General features: G+C 38.6%; 1 protein-coding gene across 1 annotated transcript in view; it reads left to right on the top strand.

The window, feature by feature from the left end:
• LOC124805698 (protein mesh) overlaps positions 1-11,918 on the top strand; it is a 196,959-nt gene extending 185,041 nt beyond the window's left edge. The window contains exon 20 of the mRNA XM_047266267.1: positions 11,455-11,918. Within this exon, the coding sequence (XP_047122223.1) occupies positions 11,455-11,918 (464 nt within the window). The remainder of the gene's footprint in view (positions 1-11,454) is intronic.
• Positions 11,919-26,237: the final 14,319 nt, after the last annotated feature.

The following is a 26,237-nucleotide window of genomic DNA, read 5'->3' as shown; positions in this document are numbered from 1 at the left end:
TCACCTTAGCCAGCTTCATCCTGACCCACAACTTCTTCACTTTTGAGGGCCAGACATACCAACAATTAAAGGGAACAGCCATGGGCACCAGGATGGCCCCCTCGTACGCCAACCTATTCATGGGTCGCTTAGAGGAAGCCTTCTTGGTTACCCAAGTCTGCCAACCCAAAGTTTGGTACAGATTTATTGATGACATCTTCATGATCTGGACTCACAGTGAAGAAGAACTCCAGAATTTCCTCTCAAACCTTAACTCCTTTGGTTCCATCAGTTTCACCTGGTCCTACTCCAAATCCCATGCTACTTTCCTTGACGTTGACCTCCACCTGTCCAATGGCCAACTTCACACGTCCGTCCACATCAAACCCACCAACAAGCAACAGTACCTCCATTATGACAGCTGCCACCCATTCCACATCAAACGGTCCCTTCCCTACAGCCTAGGTCTTCGTGGCAAACGAATCTGCTCCAGTCCGGAATCCCTGAATCATTACACCAACAACCTGAAAACAGCTTTCACATCCCGCAACTACCCTCCCGACCTGGTACAAAAGCAAATAACCAGAGCCACTTCCTCGTCCCCTCAAACCCAGAATCCCCCACAGAAGAACCACAAAAGTGCCCCACTTGTGACAGGATACTTTCCAGGACTGGACCAGACTCTGAATGTGGCTCTCCAGCAGGGATACGACTTCCTCAAATCCTGCCCTGAAATGAGATCCATCCTTCATGAAATCCTCCCCACTCCGCCAAGAGTGTCTTTCCGCCGTCCACCTAACCTTCGTAACCTGTTAGTTCATCCCTACGAAATCCCCAAACCACCTTCCCTACCCTCTGGCTCCTATCCTTGTAACCGCCCCCGATGCAAAACCTGTCCCATGCACCCTCCCACCACCACCTACTCCAGTCCTGTAACCCGGAAGGTGTACACGATCAGAGGCAGAGCCACGTGTGAAAGCACCCACGTGATTTACCAACTGACCTGCCTACACTGTGATGCATTCTATGTGGGAATGACCAGCAACAAACTGTCCATTCGCATGAATGGACACAGGCAGACAGTGTTTGTTGGTAATGAGGATCACCCTGTGGCTAAACATGCCTTGGTGCACAGCCAGCACATCTTGGCACAGTGTTACACCGTCCGGGTTATCTGGATACTTCCCACCAACACCAACCTATCCGAACTCCGGAGATGGGAACTTGCCCTTCAGTATATCCTCTCTTCTCGTCATCCGCCAGGCCTCAATCTCCGCTAATTTCAAGTTGCCGCCACTCATACCTCACCTGTCTTTCAACAACTTCTTTGCCTCTACACTTCTATCTCGACTGACATCTCTGCCCAAACTCTTTGTCTTTAAATATGTCTGCTTGTGTCTGTATGTGTGGATGGATATGTGCGTGTGTGCGAGTGTATACCTGTCCTTTTTTCCCCCTAAGGTAAGTCTTTCCGCTCCCGGGATTGGAATGACTCCTTACCCTCTCCCTTAAAACCCACTTCCTTTCGTCTTCCCCTCTCCTTCCCTCTTTCCTGATGAGGCAACAGTTTGTTGCGAAAGCTTGAATTTTGTGTGTATGTTTGTGTTTGTTTGTGTGTCTATCGACCTGCCAGCGCTTTTGTTCGGTAAGTCACCTCATCTTTGTTTTTATATATAATTTTTCCCACGTGGAATGTTTCCTTCCATTATATTAATACATAGTTTCATTGTTGTGCTAAAGATACAGTGGTCCATTACATTCATTTAGATTTTGGAGCAAGAGGCACTAGGTTGTTTTTTGTGCACCTTTCAAAGAACTGCAGTGCTTGTGGATAATATATGAAGACTAGTTCCGTAGTAGGAAAAAGAACTGTAAAGAATGCTGCTTATTATGGAACAAACAAGAAAGTCATTTGCCTGAGGCAGTATATGGAGGCGCCATTAGATGGCAAGTGGAAGTCCATCAACCTCAGCATAGATGATTGATAAGGGACTGGTCATGTTAGTACCTCATGCCAGAGAAACCTCCTGATGGTGGGTAATATCCACAACTTTCAATTGTGTAGGTCTTACTGATCGATCCGTACAGTTCAAATTGAACAAAATCTTTATAAAAGTGGGGAGACATTCCCTAGACAGTCTCCTCCCTTTTACCTGTGACTAAGCTGCTCTAATAAGTTTGCTGCCTTGAAGAATGTTGCTCTCAAATGGTATGTGTGTTACAGACAGGGCAAATTATAAAGTAATTTGGGAAACATAAGCCTCACTCAATCCTTAACATTCATAACATCAAAAAGGCATCTTTTAGATATTGTGCATGGAGGAAATCTGTCGCATTGCTACCTCCAGTAAAGGTGGGTTTCAATGATGTGTTTTAGCTTTTAAGATCCAGAACAGGCATCTGTTAAGCATCTAATACACCATGTTCCGAGTGTAACATGATAATAAACCACTCAGGATGATTTGGTGTATCAGATGTTTCTTTATGGAGACAAAAACTACATATTGCCATCAATCAGGAAATTGTCCTATCAATTATATGAAATTAAAATGGACCATGATAATTTCATTTGATTTTTTGTTGTTGTGAGATTAGTAATGGATTCTGTTAATTACTTGTGTAGTGGATTTTCCCAAGACTGTATTTTGTGTCAAAAGCTCCCATACAATGCACAGTCTGATAAGGGGTCAGTATTAACCTAATCATTGATGGAAATGAAGTCCTATATGTCACTCCCAGTGCCAGTTCTGTGTCAGTGAAATGCTTGATGCTGGCTTCCTGGCCCTTGGTGACTGACTCCCAGTCAGACTGCTCAGTTACTGGATGCCTCAGATCAATCCCAGTCTGAAAGATCTACCACTTTGCCAGCACTGCACCCCCAACCATAAGACACAGAGTGCCAAGATAAGTAGAACACAAGAAGCAGATTGAAAACCCAAAATATCTGATGTACAATTATACACATGCAACACATTGTCTTAAGTGCAGGAAAAGGTTTGTGCAGCGAACATTACCATTAGACATGAAGCCATTTGTTAGATGTGTTTTCCTGTTGCAAGAAAGTGCTTCTAAGCAAGAGGGATTCACTCCAAGGAAAGAAAGTAGCTGTGGTTACTGCCTACCCTACACTGCTTGTAGAATCCTTAATAGAGTAAACAGGAGTTTCAAGATGCAGAACAAATTCGGTCACATGGGGGTATGAGGAGGATGTTACATGCAGCTGTTGATAAGTTCAGACACCTAATCACCAACTAATATGTCAAAACTTGGATAAATCCTCTACTAAGCAAGATGTGTTAAATACCACTATAAAGAGCATAAAAGTTGCAGTATTTTGGAGAGGCATCCTCATGTTGCTCTTCCAAACAATACCAGCCTTACTTGAATGGTTTGTAATGTTCAGGAACTCATATCATCATCTTTTCTTGTTCCCTTTAATTATTTAACATTATTTCACCAAAAGCTGCAATATTCTTGGAAACTGACCTACATATAAAATCATACAGTATCAAGAGATTACTCTGCTTTGAACAACAAAGCCCCACATATCAGCAGGCTACAGGCAAACTTTTAAGCTGTTCTAAGGACTATGACCAGACATGTCAGTGGCATGATCTCAATTGTACAGGTAATTCCATTTTCTTTTACTATTGCTGCAACAATACAGTATTAGCTGATATTCATCTAGATGTAACTGTCCAATTTAACAATTTTCAAGTGATGTTTCCAATAAGTGCAACACATGTAGCATTATTATATCTAGGCCTTGTATGATATTTTCTGTGAAGCTTACTTACACATAAATATAGAGTTGTAGGAACTGTCAAATAACATGAAGCTGCCGATATTAAAATTTCAGTGAGTGTACATTTATTTTCATACACATCCACTCATTAGTTTGCCGTTCACAACAATGCTTAATTTTTGCAGAATGAAATCAATAGTGTACATAATTTCCTGTTGTCTAGCCTGTTCTCATGAAGCCAATCTTGACATCTTTTTCCTATCTACATTGCATACCTGGAGGACATTACCATAATTTAACAGAGTACTTAAAATGATTTGGTGCTGATTATCAGAACATAGCTGATTGACTGTCCACATGTTATTGACCAAACTTGATTGTGTCTTAGTGCTAACTGACTGCTGCTTGTTACTGAAAAAATTTTACAGTGACCTAGCACTGACCAACTTACACACTATCCACAATGCCTATTCAAAGACCCAGGTACAGAACTTCTTACAAAATATTTAAATAAGGATCAGTTACATTTTAACAATAATATAAAAGACATGAATTGTAAGCATATACACTTGCCAATGTGGAGCAATTATTGGCAACGTATTCTTTAAGTTGCTCCTGCATTTTATATTAGAGCCCACCAAGATTATTTTAGAAATCAAAAGCTTGTTTGTGATATATTTCATTAGTTACATACCCATCTGTAATAACAATAAACATTTTTAGACGTAGAAAATTGGATTTTTTTTAAAGGCCTGCTATTTAAATTTGAACAATCTGTGTTTCTTAAGTCAATAGTATTTTTAAAAGTAATGTTTCGTAAATTATAAAATTATGGTAGAAGAAAAATAGAACTCAAAAATGAGGTATATATCAATCTTAGGACACTTTATTATTGATGGGGACGAAATTTTACCTGCTTATCATTTTACTGAATTGTAAAAGTTTGAATAATTTCCTTATGTAAAATGTTTTTACACAGAATAATTGTACCATTATTGTCAGCCACATGTAATTTCCACTTTAAATAACACAGATTAAAAAATTGTGGCTTGCACAAGAACTCTGAAATTTCATGTAAATTCAGTATGCAAGTTAGGAAATAAAAAGAAACTTTATTTTGTCCAATTGAACTGTGATTTTGACACTGCTGCTGTTCATGATTTAAAAGACAAATTAAAACAGTTATCTGTGTCAGTCACTTTTATTTTTCTTCACAATTCATTTCAAGGTCTTGTTGTTGTTGTTGTGGTCTTCAGTCCTGAGACTGGTTTGATGCAGCTCTCCATGCTACTCTATCCTGTGCAAGCTTCTTCATCTCCCAGTACCTACTGCAACCTACATCCTTCTGAATCTGCTTAGTGTATTCATCTCTTGGTCTCCCTCTGCGATTTTTACCCTCCATGCTGCCCTCCAATGCTAAATTTGTGAGCCCTTGATGCCTCTAAACATGTCCTACCAACCGATCCCTTCTTCTAGTCAAACTGTGCCACAAACTTCTCTTCTCCCCAATCCTATTCAATACTAGGTTAATAATTGGCTCCTTTTACTGACCTCCCGACTCAGCAGCATTAGTGGCAGAACAACTGAGAGAAAATTTGGAATACATTTCACATAAATTTTCTCAGCATGTTATAGTCTTAGGTGGAGATTTCAATTTACCAGATATAGACTGGGACACTCAGATGTTTAGGACGGGTGGTAGGGACAGAGCATCGAGTGACATTATACTGAGTGCACTATCCGAAAATTACCTCGAGCAATTAATCAGAGAACCGACTCGTGGAGATAACATCTTGGACCTACTGATAACAAACAGACCCGAACTTTTCGACTCTGTATGTACAGAACAGGGAATCAGTGATCATAAGGCCGTTGCAGCATCCCTGAATATGGAAGTTAATAGGAATATAAAAAAAGGGAGGAAGGTTTATCTGTTTAGCAAGAGTAATAGAAGGCAGATTTCAGACTACCTAACAGATCAAAACGAAAATTTCTGTTCCGACACTGACAATGTTGAGTGTTTATGGAAAAAGTTCAAGGCAATCGTAAAATGCGTTTTAGACAGGTACGTGCCGAGTAAAACTGTGAGGGACGGGAAAAACCCACCGTGGTACAACAACAAAGTTAGGAAACTACTGCGAAAGCAAAGAGACCTCCACTCCAAGTTTAAACGCAGCCTAAACCTCTCAGACAAACAGAAGCTAAATGATGTCAAAGTTAGCGTAAGGAGGGCTATGCATGAAGCGTTCATTGAATTCGAAAGTAAAATTCTATGTACCGACTTGACAGAAAATCCTAGGAAGTTCTGGTCTTACGTTAAATCAGTAAGTGGCTCGAAACAGCATATTCAGACACTACGGGATGATGATGGCAGTGAAACAGAGGATGACACGCGTAAAGCTGAAATACTAAACACCTTTTTCCAAAGCTGTTTCACAGAGGAAGACCGCACTGCAGTTCCTTCTCTAAATCCTCGCACAAACGAAAAAATGTCTGACATCGAAATAAGTGTCCAAGGAATAGAAAAGCAACTGGAATCACTCAATAGAGGAAAGTCCACTGGACCTGACGGGATACCAATTCGATTCTACACAGAGTACGTGAAAGAACTTGCCCCCCTTCTAACAGCCGTGTACCGCAAGTCTCTAGAGGAACGGAGGGTTCCAAATGATTGGAAAAGAGCACAGATAGTCCCAGTCTTCAAGAAGGGTCGTCGAGCAGATGCGCAAAACTATAGACCTATATCTCTTACGTCGATCTCTTGTAAAATTTTAGAACATGTTTTTTGTTCGCGTATCATGTCAGTTCTGGAAACCCAGAATCTACTATGTAGGAATCAACATGGATTCCGGAAACAGCGATCGTGTGAGACCCAACTCCCTTTATTTGTTCATGAGACCCAGAAAATATTAGATACAGGCTCCCAGGTAGATGCTATTTTTCTTGACTTCCGGAAGGCGTTCGATACAGTTCCGCACTGTCGCCTGATAAACAAAGTAAGAGCCTACGGAATATCAGAAGAGTTTTTAGCAAACAGAACACAGCATGTTGTTGTCAATGGAGAGACGTCTACAGACATTAAAGTAACCTCTGGCGTGCCACAGGGGAGTGTTATGGGACCATTGCTTTTCACAATATATATAAATGACTTAGTAGATAGTGTCGGAAGTTCCATGCGGCTTTTCGCGGATGATGCTGTAGTATACAGAGAAGTTGCTGCATTAGAAAATTGTAGCGAAATACAGGAAGATCTGCAGCGGATAGGCACTTGGTGCAGGGAGTGGCAACTGACCCTTAACATAGACAAATGTAATGTATTGCGAATACATAGAAAGAAGGATCCTTTATTGTATGATTATATGATAGCGGAACAAACTCTGGTAGCAGTTACTTCTGTAAAATATCTGGGAGTATGCGTACGGAACGATTTGAAGTGGAATGATCATATAAAATTAATTGTTGGTAAGGCGGGTACCAGGTTGAGATTCATTGGGAGAAAGCTTAGAAAATGTAGTCCATCAACAAAGGAGGTGGCTTACAAAACACTCGTTCGACCTATACTTGAGTATTGCTCATCAGTGTGGGATCCATACCAGGTCGGGTTGACGGAGGAGATAGAAAAGATCCAAAGAAGAGCGGCGCGTTTTGTCACCGGGTTATTTGGTAACCGTGATAGCGTTACGGAGATGTTTAATAAACTCAAGTGGCAGACTCTGCAAGAGAGGCGCTCTGCATCGCGGTGTAGCTTGCTGTCAAGGTTTCGAGAGGGTGCGTTTCTGGATGAGGTATCGAATATATTGCTTCCCCCTACTTATACCTCCCGAGGAGATCACGAATGTAAAATTAGAGAGATTAGAGCGCGCACGGAGGCTTTCAGACAGTCGTTCTTCCCGCGAACCATACGCGACTGGAACAGGAAAGGGAGGTAATGACAGTGGCACGTAAAGTGCCCTCCGCCACACACCGTTGGGTGGCTTGCGGAGTATCAATGTAGATGTAGATGTAGATTAGTTACGTGATCTACCCACCTTATCTTCAGCATTCTTCTGTACCACCACATTTCGAAAGCTTCTATTCTCTTCTTGTCCAAACTAGTTATCGTCCATGTTTCACTTCCATACGTGGCTACACTCCATACAAACACTTTCAGAAACGACTTCCTGACACTTAAATCTATATTCGATGTTAACAAATTTCTCTTCTTCAGAAACGATTTCCTTGCCATTGCCAGTCTACATTTTATATCCTCTCTACTTCGACCATCATCAGTTATTTTACTCCCTAAATAGCAAAACTCCTTTACTACTTTAAGTGCCTCATTTCCTAATCTAAGTCCCTCAGCATCACCCGATTTAATTTGACTACATTCCATTATCCTCATTTTGCTTTTGTTGATGTTCATCTTATATCCTCCTTTCAAGACACTGTCCATTCCGTTCAGCTGCTGTTCCAAGTCCTTTGCTGTCTCTGACAGAATTACAATGTCATCGGCGAACCTCAAAGTTTTTACTTCTTCTCCATGAATTTTAATACCTACTCCGAATTTTTCTTTTGTTTCCTTTACTGCTTGCTCAATATACAGATTGAATAACATCGGGGAGAGGCTACAACCCTGTCTCACTCCTTTCCCAACCACTGCTTCCCTTTCATGCCCCTCGACTCTTATAACTGCCACCTGATTTCTGTACAAATTGTAAATAGCCTTTCGCTCCCTGTATTTTATACCTGCCACCTTCAGAATTTGAAAGAGAGTATTCCAGTTAACATTGTCAAAAGCTTTCTCTACGTCTACAAATGCTAGAAACGTAGGTTTGCCTTTCCTTAATCTTTCTTCTAAGATAAGTCGTAAGGTTAGTATTGCCTCACGTGTTCCAACATTTCTACGGAATCCAAACTGATCTTCCTCGAGGTCCGTTTCTACCAGTTTTTCCATTCGTCTTTAAAGAATTCGCCTTAGTATTTTGCAGCTGTGACTTATTAAACTGATAGTTCGGTAATTTTCACATCTGTCAACACCTGCTTTCTTTGGGATTGGAATTATTATATTATTCTTGAAGTCTGAGGGTATTTCACCTGTCTCATACATCTTGCTCACCAGATGGTAGAGTTTTGTCATGACTGGCTCTCCCAAGGCCGTCAGTAGTTCTAATGGAATGTTGTCTACACCCGGGGCCTTGTTTCGACTCAGGTCTTTCAGTGCTCTGTCAAACTCTTCACGCAGTATCTTATCTCCCATTTCGTCTTCATCTACATCCTCTTCCATTATAATATTGTCCTCAAGTACATCGCCCTTGTATAAACCCTCTATATACTCCTTTCACCTTTCTGCCTTCCCTTCTTTGCTTAGAACTGGGTTGCCATCTGAGCTCTTGATATTCATACAAGTGGTTCTCTTCTCTCCAAAGGTCTCTTTAATTTACCTGTAGGCAGTATCTATCTTACCCCTAGTGAGACAAGCCTCTACATCCTTACATTTGTCCTCTGGCCATCCCTGCTTAGCCATTTTGCACTTCCTGTCGATCTCATTTTTGAGACGTTTGTATTCCTTTTTGCCTGCTTCATTTACTGCATTTTTATATTTTCTCCTTTCATCAATTAAATTCAATATTTCTTCTGTTACCCAAGGATTTCTATTAGCCCTCGCCTTTTTACCTACTTGATCGTCTGCTGCCTTCACTACTTCATCTCTCAGAGCTACCCATTCTTCTTCTACTGTATTTCTTTCCCCCATTCCTGTCAATTGTTCCCTTATGCTCTCCCTGAAACTCTGTACAACCTCTGGTTCTTTCAGTTTATCCAGGTCCCATCTCCTTAGATTCCCACCTTTTTGCAGTTTCTTCAGTTTCAATCTGCAGTTCATAACCAATAGATTGTGGTCAGAATCCACATCTGCCCCTGGAAATGTCTTACAATTTAAAACCTGGTTCCTAAATCTCTGTCTTACCATTATATAATCTATCTGATACCTACTAGTATCTCCAGGATTCTTCCATGTATACAACCTTCTTTTATGATTCTTGAACCAAGTGTTAGCTATGAGCAAAATTCTACAAGGCGGCTTCCTCTTTCATTTCTTCCCCCCAATCCATTTCACCTACTATGTTTCCTTCTCTCCCTTTTCCTACTGACAAATTCCAGTCACCCATGACTATTAAATTTTCGTCTCCCTTCACTACCTGAATAATTTCTTTTATCTCGTCATACATTTCATCTATTTCTTCATCATCTGCAGAGCTAGTTGGCATATAAACTTGTACTACTGTAGTAGGCATGGGCTTTGTGTCTATCTTGGCCACAATAATGCGTTCACTATGCTGTTTGTAGTAGCTAACCCACACTCCTATTTTTTTATTCATTATTAAACCTACTCCTGCATTACCCCTATTTGATTTTGTATTTATAACCCTGTAATCACCTGACCAAAAGTCTTGTTCCTCCTGCCACCGAACTTCACTAATTCCCACTATATCTAACTTTAACCTATCCATTTCCCTTTTTAAATTTTCTAACCTACCTGCCCGATTAAGGGATCTGACATTCCACGCTCCGATCTGTAGAACGCCAGTTTTCTTTCTCCTGATAACGACGTCCTCTTGAGTAGTCCCCGCCCGGAGATCCGAATGGGGACTATTTTACCTCCGGAATATTTTACCCAAGACGACGCCATCATCATTTAATCATACAGTAAAGCTGCATGTCCTCGGGAAAAATTACGGCTGTAGTTTCCCCTTGCTTTCAGCCGTTCGCAGTACCAGCACAGCAAGGCCGTTTTGGTTAATGTTACAAGGCCAGATCAGTCAATCATCCAGACTGTTGCCCCTGCAACTACTGAAAAGGCTGCTGCCCCTCTTTAGGAACCACATGTTTGTCTGGCCTCTCAACAGATACCCCTCCGTTGTGGTTGCACCTACGGTACGGCCATCTGTATCGCTGAGGCACGCAAGCCTCCCCACCAACGGCAAGGTCTTACACCCTCATTTTCAGATGGATCTATGATATTCAGTGATACAAATGTGAATGTATAACAACCTGCTATGCAGTTGGTCCTGGAACCTCTCTGAAATTAAAGTCAGGTAACTGGCTACATTCAGGAAAAGAAATATTTGTGCCAACTACTCAATTGAAGATGAGGGTGTAAGTCCTTGCAGCACATCAGGGGATAAAATAAAAGTGACTGACTGGTTATTATGTTGATTTGTCTTTTATAAGAAAAATAAAGAAGAAAAAAATGACATTTATGCTAAGAACGATGTCTAAGGAGCTATTCCCCTGCTGCATTTCAGCTTGGTCAAATTCAGCCTTTTTTTACCTATATTTCTGTCCAAGATGGGATTCATTGATTTGCTGATAAGCATTTCAACCTCAGCTATATTTATGCAGCAGCTTTATCTTTCAGAATCCCTTCCCTAGAAAAAAAGATGAAAATGGTAGGATTCACTATGTTTGGAAGGATGCTGCTTTGGTCCAACTCAAAGCTTTTCGTAGTTATCCGTGCAAGTGTTTCTTATTAGTTTACTATGATTACCTATGTTCAAGGAATGTTGTATATGTTTTGGTATGTTCCATGAGTATAAACTGTTCATCTAAAAAATTAATACATCATGTTGTTTTAAGCATCTTTACTTCCTTGGTGTTGGATGAAGTTTGTTATTATTTTTCTAAAACTGTATAATATGTAATAATATGTATAATATGCAAGTGATATATGTTCAAATATGTTTGGGCACTAGGTCAATATGAATACTCATCACGACAAATGGCAATTACGTCAGGTATTGTTCTAGCAGTATTGGTAGTACTGCTACTGTTAATTGCCTTGGGGTGGTATTGTTGGTACAAAGAATCAAGTGCAAAAAGTACTGCCAAATCCTGGGACTATGAGACAGTACAACTGAGAAAAGCATCCAATCAGATGGCATTACCCAACAAAGTTGAAGCAGATGGCAGACGAACAACAGGCAGTGATCGTAGTAGTAGTTTGAGTAGCACCAGTAGTGGCTTGAAGAAGCGCCTTTATGATGGTGTGTACCGTACGGGTGAACCATTACCTGACAGGCCAAGTGAAGAATTCAAGGAAAAATTGTGGGACTTAGCAGAGGAAGTGGCAGACAGCAGTGTTATTAGTAGTGACATCACACCATCTGATGTCAGTAGTAACAACACTTATAGTCGGCGGCAAACTGATATTTTTTGAAGTTTATTGGTGCTTAGTGAAGAGTCTAAATAAGTCAGGATTTGTCACTGGAATGAATTTAAGCTAAATAGCTACATTTTTGTGTTCCTACTATTGTTACTTCTTGATTTTCTGAATAATGGTGTATTCGATACTCACATAGCTGTATGTGTGTACAGGTTGTCTAAACTTTTCGTAGTATGTTGGAAGTCAGGTATACACTGAGAAAGGTTGTGCTGATAAGTGAGAGTGGAAAATCTGACAAGAGTTATTATTTGTTTACCATAGACACAAATATCATTAGTTTTTTATGTAGTGACCACCATGACATTCAAGTTATTTCCATTTATCAAATTACATGGTAAACTCGGAAACATTTGAGAGCAGTATTCTGCTACCTAATGAATGCACCAAACAGATATGAAGACAATGTTGTGAAATGCTTTCCACTGGTTTAGACTGAAAATAATGTCACAGGTATTTAAGTGTTGAGTATATAGAAAATCATGAAGCATTTTTGATCAGAATACCACCAATATACAAAAAAAACCTGCTATTTAACAAAGAAATAGTGGGTGATATGTGAACAAAGCATCACGGCTTTGTTAAATATGGCTTGAGTCATGTTTTGATAGCAAAACTGACGTTTATTAAAACGATAGGAAGATGTAGAAGAAGAAACTCTTTAGACTGGTTTCTATACAAAGTAAACAATTGCAACAAAACAAACATTATGTGTCATTCATTTATTCATTTGATCACAACTGACATTAATGCTATTCTGGAAAGTTCTGGATGGAATACCAGCAATAGAAAAACTTCATTCTCATTTGTGTGTCTTTGTGTGTCTATCTGCCACTCAGTGCATCAGTTATTTGGTTAGTGGTTATACTTACTCTTTCCATTGTTTTTATTGTTTTTAGATCTCTCTGAACACACTGTTATGCAGTTTGTTATAAGTGAAGTCAGTGTGAAATTTTTGTAAAATACTACAGTTATTCAGATTTTCTATGAAAAGCTGCTTTTTTCCTCTTTTTTTTGGTAAAAAATAAAGAATGATGCAGATCAATTGGCCAGATACCTCTGTTACTATATATGATTTTTTTTTCATTTTTACTTTTGTGTCTTAAAAAATATTTATGATGAGGTGCCTGAATCTGTAGAATGTGAAAATATACATTCATGCACATTTAAGTTTAGAACATTTCCTGGGATGAAACTGTAAAAGTGAAAATCACAAACTGAATCTTTGTATACATTGAAAATACTGTTCATAAATTTCAAACCAATAGCTATAAATATGTTGGTTAATTAATATATAATGTGGAGTAGATATAATGACCAACTATTACATTATTGTTCTCTGGACTATTCAAAGGTCTGGAAAATGCAGTCTTTTTGTAAAAATGTTCTGAAATTCTGTAAAAAAGGTTTTTTTGACTGATGTTTTCATAGATCTCAAATTGCTAGATTAAAATGAATAAATGGAATTTTCAACTAAAATGTATTTAAAATATTATTTTACATGTACTGGTCTGAAAAAATATCTATTCCACATTTAAAATTTAATTTTCATTTAAATATACACAAATACCCAGGAATTGTTCACTAAACCGGATTTGTATAATGTATGTCACATTACAAAGTAGTTTCAAAGAGCATGTTATCTCTGTGCAGGTGTGTGGAATGGAAATTTTTATACACCGGTACATATAGGCAGAAAACCCCTTGTGATCCTTACCTCCTGAAATAGATAGATATGTTCCATAACTGTATTGAACAAATTATGAATGTATTAGGCCACACTTATACTCTACATCATAAGGAAGAACTTGTGATAAACAAATGTCCATATTCATGTCTTGTCAGTACTGGTACTGCATTTTATCCCACAACAGAACATTCACTAGGTGGTTTAAGAAATTATATTTTCATAAGGTGAAAGGTACCAGCCTAAACAATTCTACCAGAGATAGATTTTTAGTTACAAAACACTAGTTTTACATGAGTTCATCATACCCATTATAGCTGTTGAAATGGGAACCTATTTCATTAATGTGATGCAGGTTGCAGTATCAGTGGTCTTTAAGAATGCAGAATAGATAAAAAATTACCTTAATAGAGGCAAGCAGTTGTTATAAACTTCACCTCCATGCAACACATCACTAAACATCATTAATGTTAGACTGATATGTTGCTGTCTGACAGTTGCTTTAGGCTTTCTGTGCTTGAAATATGAGGTGTGATTGGAAAGTTTTAAGAATGAGTCCACTACTGCTTACTGATTTGGCGGGCACGTACACGGAGGGTAGGGAGTGAGTTACTGTCTTGTCCTTGAATGCCATCTGACAGGAAACTGTGTTTCCTTAATTCAGTTCTTTGTGGCAGCTGGTTGAGTGCGGGTCTGTTAGGGCTTGATGCTGGATTCTGTCTGCATGAAAATGGAGCAACGAGTTTGTGTGAAATTTTGTTTTAAAACCAAGAAATCAGCTTCTGAGACTTACGAACTATTAAAAACAGCTTTTGGAATAATTGTATGAGACAGTCAAATGTTTTTGTCTGGTTCAACAGATTTAAAAATTTGAAGATGAACCACGGTCTGGCCGTCCTTGCACCTCAGAAATGAATGAAAATGTGAAAGTTTGTGACTTAGTGCGTGCTAATCACAGACTTACAATTAAGGAGATGGCTGATGAACTTAATTTAAATTTTTATACAGTTCAGTCAGTTTTAACTGAAGATCTGAACATTCGTCAATTGTCCACAAAATTCATTCCAAAAGTGTTGTCAAGTGACCAGAGACAATACCGACTTGAAGTGTGCCAAGAATTGATTAATCGGACTGAAAATGACCCAGATTTGTGAAAATAGGGTAACTACAGGTGACAAATCATGGGTATATGGATATGATCCTGAAACCAAAGTGCCGTCTTCACAGTGGAAGACTCCAGGTTCACCACAACTGAAAAAAAGCACGGTAAAGTCGGTCAAAGGTGAAGAAAATGTTGGTGAATTTTTTCGATTCTACTAGTATTGTGCATCATGAATTCACCCCTGCAGGACAGACAATTAACCAGGAATACTATAAATGTGTCCTTGAGCGTTTGCGTGAAAATTTGCGGAAGAAAACGCCTGCATTGTGGAAAGACATCATGACAGTGCTCTGGCTCATCGTGCCTTCATTGAATTTTTGACCAAATTCAAAATTCTTGTGCTTCCTCAACTGCCATATTCCTCTGATTTGGCCCCTGCAGACATCTACTTGTTTCCCAAACTGAAATTTTCACTGAAAGGGAAGCAATTTGACTCGATTGAAGACATCCAGGCAAATATGGAGAGCATTCCGAACACACTTCAGCAGAAAAATTTCCAGGAATGTTTCCAAAAGTGGAAACCCCATTGCAGTTGGTGTGTTCAGTCAGAAGGGGACTATTTTGAAGGAGATGCATCACAAAAGCATGTAAGTACCATCATTGTACAATTACAAGCCCATTCTTAAAACTTTCCAATCACACCTCGTAACTACAAATGAAAGTATTATTCCTGAAACGGCAACTACAAAATATTCTCAGGTTCCCAGTCACATCGAGTGGACCTAGATCCAGGAGTGCTCCTCGGCCATTGTCAAGTGCTAACTGACTGCCATGTAGATGCTGGCATCTTCCTTATATAGACATGGTACTAGCAGCTACATTAATGTTGTTCATTCCAGTACTGTATAAGGCAAAGTTTTCATCCTGCAGACGCTGTGCACTATTTAACATAACATTGCCCAGATTCTACATTGTACTCAGCTTCATCTAGCCATCTCTGGTGATAGTGTTATTAGATATTTTTTTCTCTAGAACTTCTCTAATTAAGCTATCACACCAATTTAAACTTTGCAATTACAGAGGTGTCACTGAATGCAATTCTTTGCTTGTTCAGCTATGGTTGATTACTCTTGATAGTGTCAGTTACTCTTGATAGTGTAGTCATAGATGTCTCTCATGTTCAAGATGGTGTTGTTCTGTATTGTGATCTCTATAACTTCTTTAATTCAACTATCTCAGAAATTGTTAACCTTTGTGATTAAGAGGTTTCTCTGAATGGAATTCTTTGCATGCTCAGCTACTGTTGATTACTTTGATACTGTAAATTAATCTTGATAGCATAGTCACAGATGTCTCTCATGCCCACCCTGGCACTGTTCTAATATGTGCATGGTCTGACTGACACAATACTGCCTGCACTAGCATGACATTTTGTAGTCACTGGGAATTCTGTGACTTAAATTATCTTTCACAGGCTTCATGAGCTGTCTTATTTTAACTTGTAGCCTGAAGATTGACTTGTATGTCTTTTCATGAGGTGGCCAATCTTCCCTGTCACTGAACCACACAGTGGCCAAAAACCACAAGCTTCTTACTGTCCTCCTTGACATTTTTCTACTTGCAGATATGTCCTGAAATTACATGCGAGATTTGTTTGTTTTTGTAGGCATTTTCACGGAAGACTTTTGATAGGTAGTTCAATTCTCAAAGAAAATTTTCAGCATAAGAGATGGGTTCCATTCAGATAACCAAGGCCCTTAGAACATTATGCTTTTGGACTTGGACTGGATGGTTGAAAGATTATGGAGACTGGTCCCTGTGAGTTGATTGTCTGTATGCACTGTGGATGATACACCCATTCAGTTTTCATCAGATGAGGACATCAACATCCATCATAAACTTTAAATGGTGATGGATACTATTGAGGTGTTCCAAGAACTCTCCCAGTTTTTCATGCCAAAATTACCAGACATTGAATGAACAGTTTTTCATGCTCATATGTCCAGACAATGGATGTGTCTGTGACATAAAAATAAGAATGACTCAGCTTTGCAGCAGCCATGTCTAAGGTGCTGTCCTCAAAGTTCTCCATAATCAGGATAGCTATGGTTGCAGTGAGGGGTTCCCCATTGCAACATTTTCTGACTGTTCAAACTACTCTTTGCCACAAAAAATATGACATCAGCATGAGTTTGATTTGATCCACCACCATGCTATCGAAGAACAAGGGGAGTAGATCTATCAAGGTAGTGATGGGAACACAAATTTATCATGATATCACATCAGAGTTGAACATATCAACTTCTCCAAGACAGATACTTAATTCAGCCAACAAAATTTATATTGTGCTTGCACTAAAATATGTGGAGTCTTAAGTATGAGGTCCATTGAAAAAATTCTGGAACTTGGGCCACAACATTTTTTTATGCTTACCTTTTACTTATTGTGCATGGTCTCCTTTGAAATACTCTCCTCCACAATTGATACACTGCTCCCAATGGCATTTCCACTTCCAGAAGCCATCTGTGAATTTTATTTCATCTTGTATATCATTACAAATCTTCATCCTTTGAGTGGGGTTTTCAACTCTGGAAGTAAAAAAACAGTGATTTCCTCATTTGTGCAGTGGTCTTGTGCCAACAGTGATGAATGTGTGGGTGTGTCATTGTGATGCAAGAGGCATGAATTGTCATGCCACATTTCAGGCTGTTTCCTTCTAACATTTTCTCACAGGCATCACAACACATCTCAATATTATCATCAATTAACAGTCTGTCCCTGTGGCGTAAATTTGTGATGAACTAATCCTTCAAAGTCAAAGAAAACTATCAGCATGGCTTTGGCATTTGACCTTACTTGCCTGGCTGTTTTTGGTCATGAAGAACCTTTTCTGATCCATTGTGAAGATTGAACATTGTTCTCAACATCATAACGGTATACTCACATCTCATCACCAGTTATGCTTCTCTGAAGGAACATCTCAGTCTCATTGGTGCAATCCAAAACCTCTTCACAGATTGGGTGGCGAAGGTCTTTTTTGTCTTGACTCATGGGTCGTGCAATGAACTTGGCAGCAACATGATGCATCCCAAGATGCTGTGTAACGATTTCATAATGTGATCCAACTAAAATGTTACATTTTTCTGCAATCTGTAGGACAGTCAATCTTTGACTGGCATGCACAGTTTTGTTTACATTCACGACATGAATGTCATCAGTAGATGGTGAAGGGCATCCTGAATTAGGGTAATTTTAACTTCTGCCCAACCTTTTTTTAACTGTGTGAACCATTCATAGCCGGCCGCGGTGGCCGTGCGGTTCTAGGCGCTTAAGTACGGCATGGCGGGACTGCTACGGTCGCAGGTTCGAATCCTGCCTCGGGCATGGATGTGTGTGATGTCTTTAGGTTAGTTAGGTTTAAGTAGTTCTACGTTCTAGGGGACTGATGACCTAAGATGTTAAGTCCCATAGTGCTCAGAGCCATTTGAACCATTCATAACACAGAGTACGGCTTAAGCAACCATCACCATTGGCTTCCTGCGTTATTTGATGTGTCTCTGCAAAGGTTTTATCAAGTTTCACACAAAATTTAATGCAGGCGCGTTGCTCTTCTAACTCTGCCATCTTGAAATTCGCAAACTGTGTGACACAATGTTCTACTTAATACAGCACTGAAATTAACCAACAGACATACAACAGTGAAACTTCCAGTAGTTACACGTTAAATACAGGCATGTGCAGGGATGCCAACTGCATTTTGCTTCAACACACCATTGACATGAAGTTACGAATTTTCCGGTGTTTTTTGAACAGACCTTGTAGATGAGCAAGATTTTCTGCCTGCCTCTGCAATTCTGTTGTGTTGACAGTAGGCCATAACAATACTCCACGGTATTCTTATGAGCTGTGATAGCACTAATGTTGATTTCTATTGCCGTTGCATTGATAATGGAGGATTCTCATGATTTATTTTCCACAGTGTGTTCTTACAAAAGTCAGCTATGGTGCATGTGGGCCACTGTAGGCATTACATAAAGAAAATAGACAGTTTTGTCAATTCAGTTAAGTGTCTTGGGAAAGACATCATTATAGTTAGCTACAGCATGATCTCATTATCTACTCACATTTTTTTCAAACACTTGATACATCTGCTCTTCCAGTTCTTCCATGACCATCACTAATTCTCTCTCTTTCTCTCTCTCTCTCTCTCTCTCTCTCTCTCTCTCTCACACACACACACACACACACACACACACACACACACAGTGCTTTGCCATCTTGTTGTTTTAGCCACAACATATACAGAAAACCAACCAATATAGACCAATCTTTGTACTCTTTCAGTTAGTGCCACCCATCCAAATAGCACACTGTTCTAAGGACATCGGTTCATCAAACTGAAGCTATCTCTGATATTGAAAACTTTCCATAAAAATGAACTACGTATGAAAAGTCTTCCATGAAAATGGCTAGAGCAACAAACAAACCACATGAACAATTTGAGGAGGTATCTGCCACAGAACACTGCCAAAGAGGAGAGTAAGAAGCTTGTGTTTTTGCCACTCTGTGGTTATGTGACAGGGAAGATTAGCAGCTCCTGAAGAGAGAGAGGCCTCCAGCTACAATACACCAACTCAAGTGTCTGTGAAAGTTAATTTAGGCCTTATAACTCCCTGCATTTACTAAATAATGTGTAATTGTGAATAATATTATGACAAACAAACTGTATGCATCACAGAACAATGGCCAACTGAACACGAGGATTATCCTCGACAATGCTAGCCAGAGAATGGCCAATTGAACACGAGAATTGTCCTCGACAATGCTAGCCAGAGAAATCATCAGTAAATGTATGTAAAATTGCATTTAATGACACCCCGGTATATCATGAAGGATAACAGTTTCTGGGAAAGCATAACAAAAGAAGCTAAAGAAATCAAAATGTCTAATATCACAATCAATAAAGATAGCAGTTTGTAGCTGACTGTACAGTAAGTAACCTACCCATAACGAGGTTAAAGTGAGTGTGACAAGTGTGTTATGAAAATATGCCTAACATTGAGATGGACTGTGAAGACACAGACAGAATCATGCCTATGTAAGGTTGAAGCTAGCAACTACATGGTAGTGAGTTACCACTTGAGAGTGGCAGGGGAGCAATCTGCTAAAGCTCTTGGATCTACAAACAATTAACTCCACTTGCAGTAACCTCAACAGGACATTACCCATGACACTATTTTACAGGCATCTTTATGTGCTTACTTTGCATCCAGAAATGAAAATTGCAATGTTGAAAATCAACTTAATAAACAGAAAAGATAAATATTATGTGAATGTGCACCTGTTTACTCACCTTCTGCATTATCTCTTTCTTAATGTATAGAATTTTTATGAATGTAAGCTGTTGAATACCAAAAACCAGCATACATAGAACACAACTATGTACAAAAGTGTGCTTCATTGTTCAATAATACCACCACGAGACCATGTTTTCATACAAAACATCATCTGATTTACAGAAGGTTACTGATTTTCTGAGTTGTAATGTTCTGCTGCTGTTCACTACCTCTGGTATATTTTGCACTTATACATTTATATGAATAATGGCTTGTTTACTTCAAGGTGGCGTTATTTCAGCAGGAAGATTGTTTCTCACACTTTTAGTTGGTACGAGTATCCTCAGAAATGAGGTATCCTTACTGTGAGATGAACTACCTGCAAAATCGTCTTCAGCTCTCAAAGTCTCATAGGATAAAGTTCGTTAAAATGCTGTAAAACTGGTATAATGCAATATATTCCATACATTTAATTAACAGTTTTGGTGCAATTAATTACACAAACGAAATCAGCACATTGAACAGTAAAGCCTGAATAATGAATTTCAGTGAGGCCAAGTCTATATAAAGAGTTGAAAATTCAAGTACATACTACAAGACTATTTTGTAGATACTTCAATAAAAAATAAAAATGAATAAAACAAATTAATTATTAGTAGCCCTCCAATAAGAACAGATGAGAGGTTCCATCTTGCTCTGTTTCATATAATTCATGCTAGAAGAAAGGACAAAATACCTGTAGCACTGGTGTTATAATGTACCATGAATTATTGAGGAATATGGAATAAGTCAACTACCTTGACACAAATGAAGAAAAACACTACTTGCTTTCTTGAATTACTAATGAACTATTAGTCCTGTAAGAGGTTTCATCAAAATTTATAAATTCTAAGGCAGGGTTTGAGTAGTTTACTACAAATATGGTTTTGTTTTCTGCTGGAAAATTTGCGGAATAATTCCTGATTAAAAATAACTGAGGCTAATGCTGTAAATCTGAGTTAGTTACCAGATTTGTTCATTTAGTGGCAGTCTTAGTTCATACACATTTTCATACATTTGTTCTACCTGTTATCTGACGTATACAATTAAAACCCCAGGAAGGGTTACAGAAAACACCAGCAAGTTAATTTTTCTTGTTTAGTTCTATCAGAACTGAATTTGTGAAATTGTATATTGGTTTGTCTGTAGAGAATCTTTTATGGAAGCTACACCGGGTATGTGATGAAAGGTTGTTATCAAGAAAGTGCTATAATGTTGAGATGTAAGCTACCTTAAGAATATGTATTTATTGTAAGAGAACACAAATAGGAGTAAGATGGGTCTTTAATTAGACGTCGCTGGCTGATAACAAAGTTAACTCAAAGGATGTGGGAGAGGGAGTGTGTCCAGCACAAGATTTCAGTTATGAAATCTTCACGGGTTATCAGCCGAGTGGTGTCGTCTTCTAGTCGCAACATTTCAATGGATTGTGTATCCATCATCTTCACATTGAAACATTGCAACAAGAAGATGACGCCACTCAGCTGATAACTGGTGAAGATTTCATAGCTGAAATACACCAAGAAAGCCTGCAAATGCATATAAGATTTCAGTTTTTGGTTGAAATGCCATCATATCCAGAAGAGTGATTTCTTTTACCACTGTATCATTTGAGTTGGCAAAACTGATGTCTGCTGGTCAAATATGTAACCATCAGAAATAGTATCTTGAATATTTTGAAGACTGTTCCTCAAGTACAGCACTCAGTGAAGCACTCATATAGGTCTGTGGCTTGGTAGTACATAGCACATTTAAATCTTCATTCATAGTCTGCTAACCACTGTGAAGTGCATTGTGCCAGTTATTAAGTAGTAGTAGTAGCAGCAGTAGTAGTTTTATTTATTGCAGATGTACGTCATCTTACCTACTCATATGTTGCGTTGTACAACTGAAATACTTCTGTATATGTCTCCCTTGGAAGCAATTAATTTGTACCTTTAGTGAGGATACACTTTTCATCTGACCTCTTGCAGGAAGCATGTGATGCTGTGAGCAATGAGGATGCTGAACAGGGGACGCTACATATGTAGTTTGTGACACATTGGGAATCTGGGGGATAGTTGAAGTGATGAAGACGACCGCTTATGGTTAAGCACGAAATCCAAGTTTGAACCTCATCACTTGTCGTCATTCAATTTATTTCAATGCCAACTGTGGCTAATGTAGGAGTTTCTCTTTCACCATAATAGACACTGTGTTCTCTAGAAATATCCTAGAATGAATTCATCTGAAAATGGAGCTGCAGAATAGATGTAACTACAGTTGAAACAGCAGTTAGCAAAACAATATTTAAAACTTGGAAAGAGCCATGGACCTTAAAGACGCCTCATTAAGTATCTTCTATCAGAACATCAAAACCTCATTGATGGTAAGGGTAAACTTCTAATATCTAATGTTCATAGGGAAAAATGAAAAGTGTGTTGTGCTTATTAGAACTTCGTATTGAAATCATTGAAACTGAATAGATTTGTTTTGATGGATACAGATTATATCATACCATAACGAACAGTGAAATGAAAATGAAACAGATGAAAAAAATGTGTATTACTTCTAAAGAAACTGCCATAATTGTTAATACATTAATCCCATTGTGAGACAAGACTGTTAATGCCTGTGGTTGCCAAGGTAACCATGATTGTACCTAGATGTGCGTTTCCTTGTCCAAAGCAAATTGATGGCTCCAAATATATGGAAATCTCATGGGGAGAGATTGGTACTGTAAAGAAGATGTGTGAGGGCTTCTCAGCAAAACTTCTGCAGCATAGTCAAAACAGCATTGGAAACATGTGAGCCCATCTACACATTCTAAACTTACAACTACATCGGCACTCTGCAAGCCACTTTATGGTGCATTGCAGGGAGTACCTTGTATCACTACTATTCATTTTCTTTCCTGTTCCACTCACAAATAGACTGAAGGAAAAACGACTGTCTGTTTGCCTCTGTACACATCCTAATTTCTCATATCTTATCCATATGCTCCATATGTGAAACATACATTGCCAGCAGTAAAATCATTCTGCCACCATTTTCTGATGCTGTTTCTCTAAATTTTCTCGGTAGTGTTGCTCAAATGGAATGTTGCCTTCCCTCAAAGAATTCCCATTTGTGTTACCATAGTATCTGTGTAACACTTGCTTGTTCATCAAGCCTACCAGTAACAAATCTAGCAGCCTGCCTATGAACAGCATTGATGTCTTCCTTTAAACCTACCTGGTGGGTACTCAAAAATGGTTCACACTAGTGTTCTGTGTGCTGCCTCCTTTACAGGTGAACCACACCTTCCCTAAAATTCTCACAATAAACTGAGGTTGACCAGTCACCTTCCCTACTACAATCCTTCCATGATTGTTCCATTCAATGGCTGATACAGAAAAACCTCAAGGAGGGGGCGAGAAAGATATCTTAAGCTATCTTTACTTTTACCTTAATAAAAAATAATCAAGTCACATGCAAAGTGCTACATAGGAAAGTGCAACTACTAGATAACTCAATTCAGTCAAGTTGACGGACAAAGGAAACAAACGAATAGCAGGTGGGCTGACGGACGGGCGTGGAGGGGGGGGGGGGGGGGGACAAGCGACAAGCGACCCGTGTGCCTGCCATATATACCCACCACGGGTTCCATTTCACTTCACTTTGCAATATTACACCTGTATATTTAACTGATGATGTGACTGTGATAAGCAGCACACTGCTAATATCGTGTTGAAACATTAACAAATTGTTTTTCCTACTCATCTTCATTAACTCACTGTTTTCTACATTTAAGGCTAGCTGCCAACCATTAAACTATGTAGAAATTTTGTCTACGTCTTCTCTATCCTATAGTCAATCAGTGAAAATTACAGCATCTTCGGCAAACAGCCGCAGAGTGTTGCTTACCATGTACAGTCAGATCATTTAAGTATTCAGAGAATAAAAGCAGTCCTATCGCACTTCCCTGAGGTACTCCTGACAATATCCTTTTCTCTGATAAACATTTGTGTCAAGGTTGCCAAGATTGTTTTGACCAAACTGCAGTAGTTTTGTTAGGAAGCCCTTGCACATTCTCCATAGAGTCCTGATCTCTCCCCAAGTGATTTTCATATTTTTGGAGCCCTGAAGAAAGACACCTGTGGTGCTGATTTGCTTCAGATGAAGAGATGCACGCTTGGGTACATCATGGTTCTACAGGTAACTGTAAACATTTTTCCATGAAGGCACTGACCATCTTGTTTCACAGTGGGATGAATGTGTTGACAGTTATGGTGATTGCTTTTCAAGTAGTTAATGGTGTACTTACTTTTCTTCCTCTGTTTTGTTTTCATTTGGCTGCCTCTTATTCATTAGAGCCAGCAAGATTAAAGGGGGAATGGCTGTATATGCAAAAAATGAAGTCAGGTCCCAGGCTCTTTAGGTTGATGGATATAATATTTTGAAGATCTACATCCACAGGACAACTCTGCAATTCACACCTATGTGCCTGGCAGAGTATTAATCTGACCATCAACAGCTCTTTAAATGCTGTGTCACAATAGTGGATCAGGTACAGTCAGTAGCTATGAGGCAGCAACCTTGTCATTTCCTTTCTTTTCTGAAGAAGGCTTTGGCCAAAAGCCCAGTCTGTAACAGTCTGCTGCCCAATGTGTCACCTTTACAGTGAGCAGTGATTTATCCTTTTCACAATATTGTTGATATTCCAATCTGGACTTTCCATCATAAGCAATTCCAGTATTTGATTATATTTTGAAAAAGGTAACTGATCTACGCTTCACATTTTCAAAAATAACTTGTAGAAATTTTTATGTAAGAATATATGAACAGGCACAGTGAACAATACCATGCCAGTTATAATTAATTAGTCTCAGTTAATCACAGTCTTTCAGGCAGTTGTGGTTGATAAGTCATAGCTAAAGAATCATTAATAGTTAGTTATCGCAAACATTCTATCATGCACATTCATTGTCAGCTGACACTTGTGGAACTGGGTTATGCTTGTAATGCTCCTTCTCAAAAAATAGACAAGAATGAAATCAAAATTTCAGTTTAAAAATATTAATTATTTGCTGTATCCACAACTAAATGTAATGGTTCTTCTAAAATGATAAATTGCATTATAGAATTAGAAAATGGTACAAAAATACTTTGTTACTAAACAGGTTGAATTGGAAGTGCCAGAGACTGTATACATCACTGCAGAAGTCCAGATGTGAATAATACTGAATTTTTCAAATTTTTATCTGGTTTTCAGGGGTTTATTTAGTTCAAAAGTCTCAAAATAATTCATTTATTCCCATAGACGCAACTGAACAGCACTGCTATTGACTCACACTGCTGCTAGTAATCATAATACTACCACTAACAATGAATTCCCCACTACAAAATCTAGGCAGTCATTGCCACTATCCCTTTTTATAAAATTCTAACAGTGTAAACAAATATTACAAATGGCATTTTAATTAACTTTCAATGAATAATAACCTGTATAAAGATAGGAACCACAGCAGCTTTCATAATTAGTTTGTAAAATACAGAGTCTTTCAGCACTTTAGTGTTTCTTAATAAGTATTTTTAGTACTCATTTGCCTACAAGTGTGGTAGTTTCATTCATTAGTTCCAACTAGTGTATGCAGAACACACCACCCCTTAAAACTTGCAATTAACACATGGTCACTTCATGATCAATAGGGCTTAAACAAAATTCTATTGACGTATTTTGTAAATTGTCTCAAGTCCCATTAAACAAGTTGTACGTTGAAAACCAAGATGTCATCAAAAGTATATGTATAACACCTAGTAAAATTGTTGTATTTTACATTGTTCTCCAGTTGGTCATATGAAATACTACAATATGTGAATCTCTGGCTGCTTCATTGTAGATTTGGTATGGGTCTATGCAGGTTACTGATGTATTGTTCGAAGAGTGTTTGACAATGAGAAACTACAATTTCATCATAATTTTATTGTGACTGATAAAATAAATGTCTGTTGGAAGTAATCTTAATGTCTACAATGCCTGCCAAGTTATTGAAAATCATCAGTTACTGTATTCTACACTCAGTGTGATAGAGGAGTTCAAACTAGGCTTATAAGTTCAGTAATGTCACTACATGAATCAGTCTGCTTAATTTGAAGAACATACCATAACCCAAAAATAAAAATCTAATGGC

Source organism: Schistocerca piceifrons, chromosome 7 (assembly GCF_021461385.2).
Source record: "Schistocerca piceifrons isolate TAMUIC-IGC-003096 chromosome 7, iqSchPice1.1, whole genome shotgun sequence".
Taxonomy (NCBI): domain Eukaryota; kingdom Metazoa; phylum Arthropoda; class Insecta; order Orthoptera; family Acrididae; genus Schistocerca; species Schistocerca piceifrons.
Note: the sequence above shows the minus strand (reverse complement) of the source record. Positions and strands in the feature narration are given on the sequence as shown.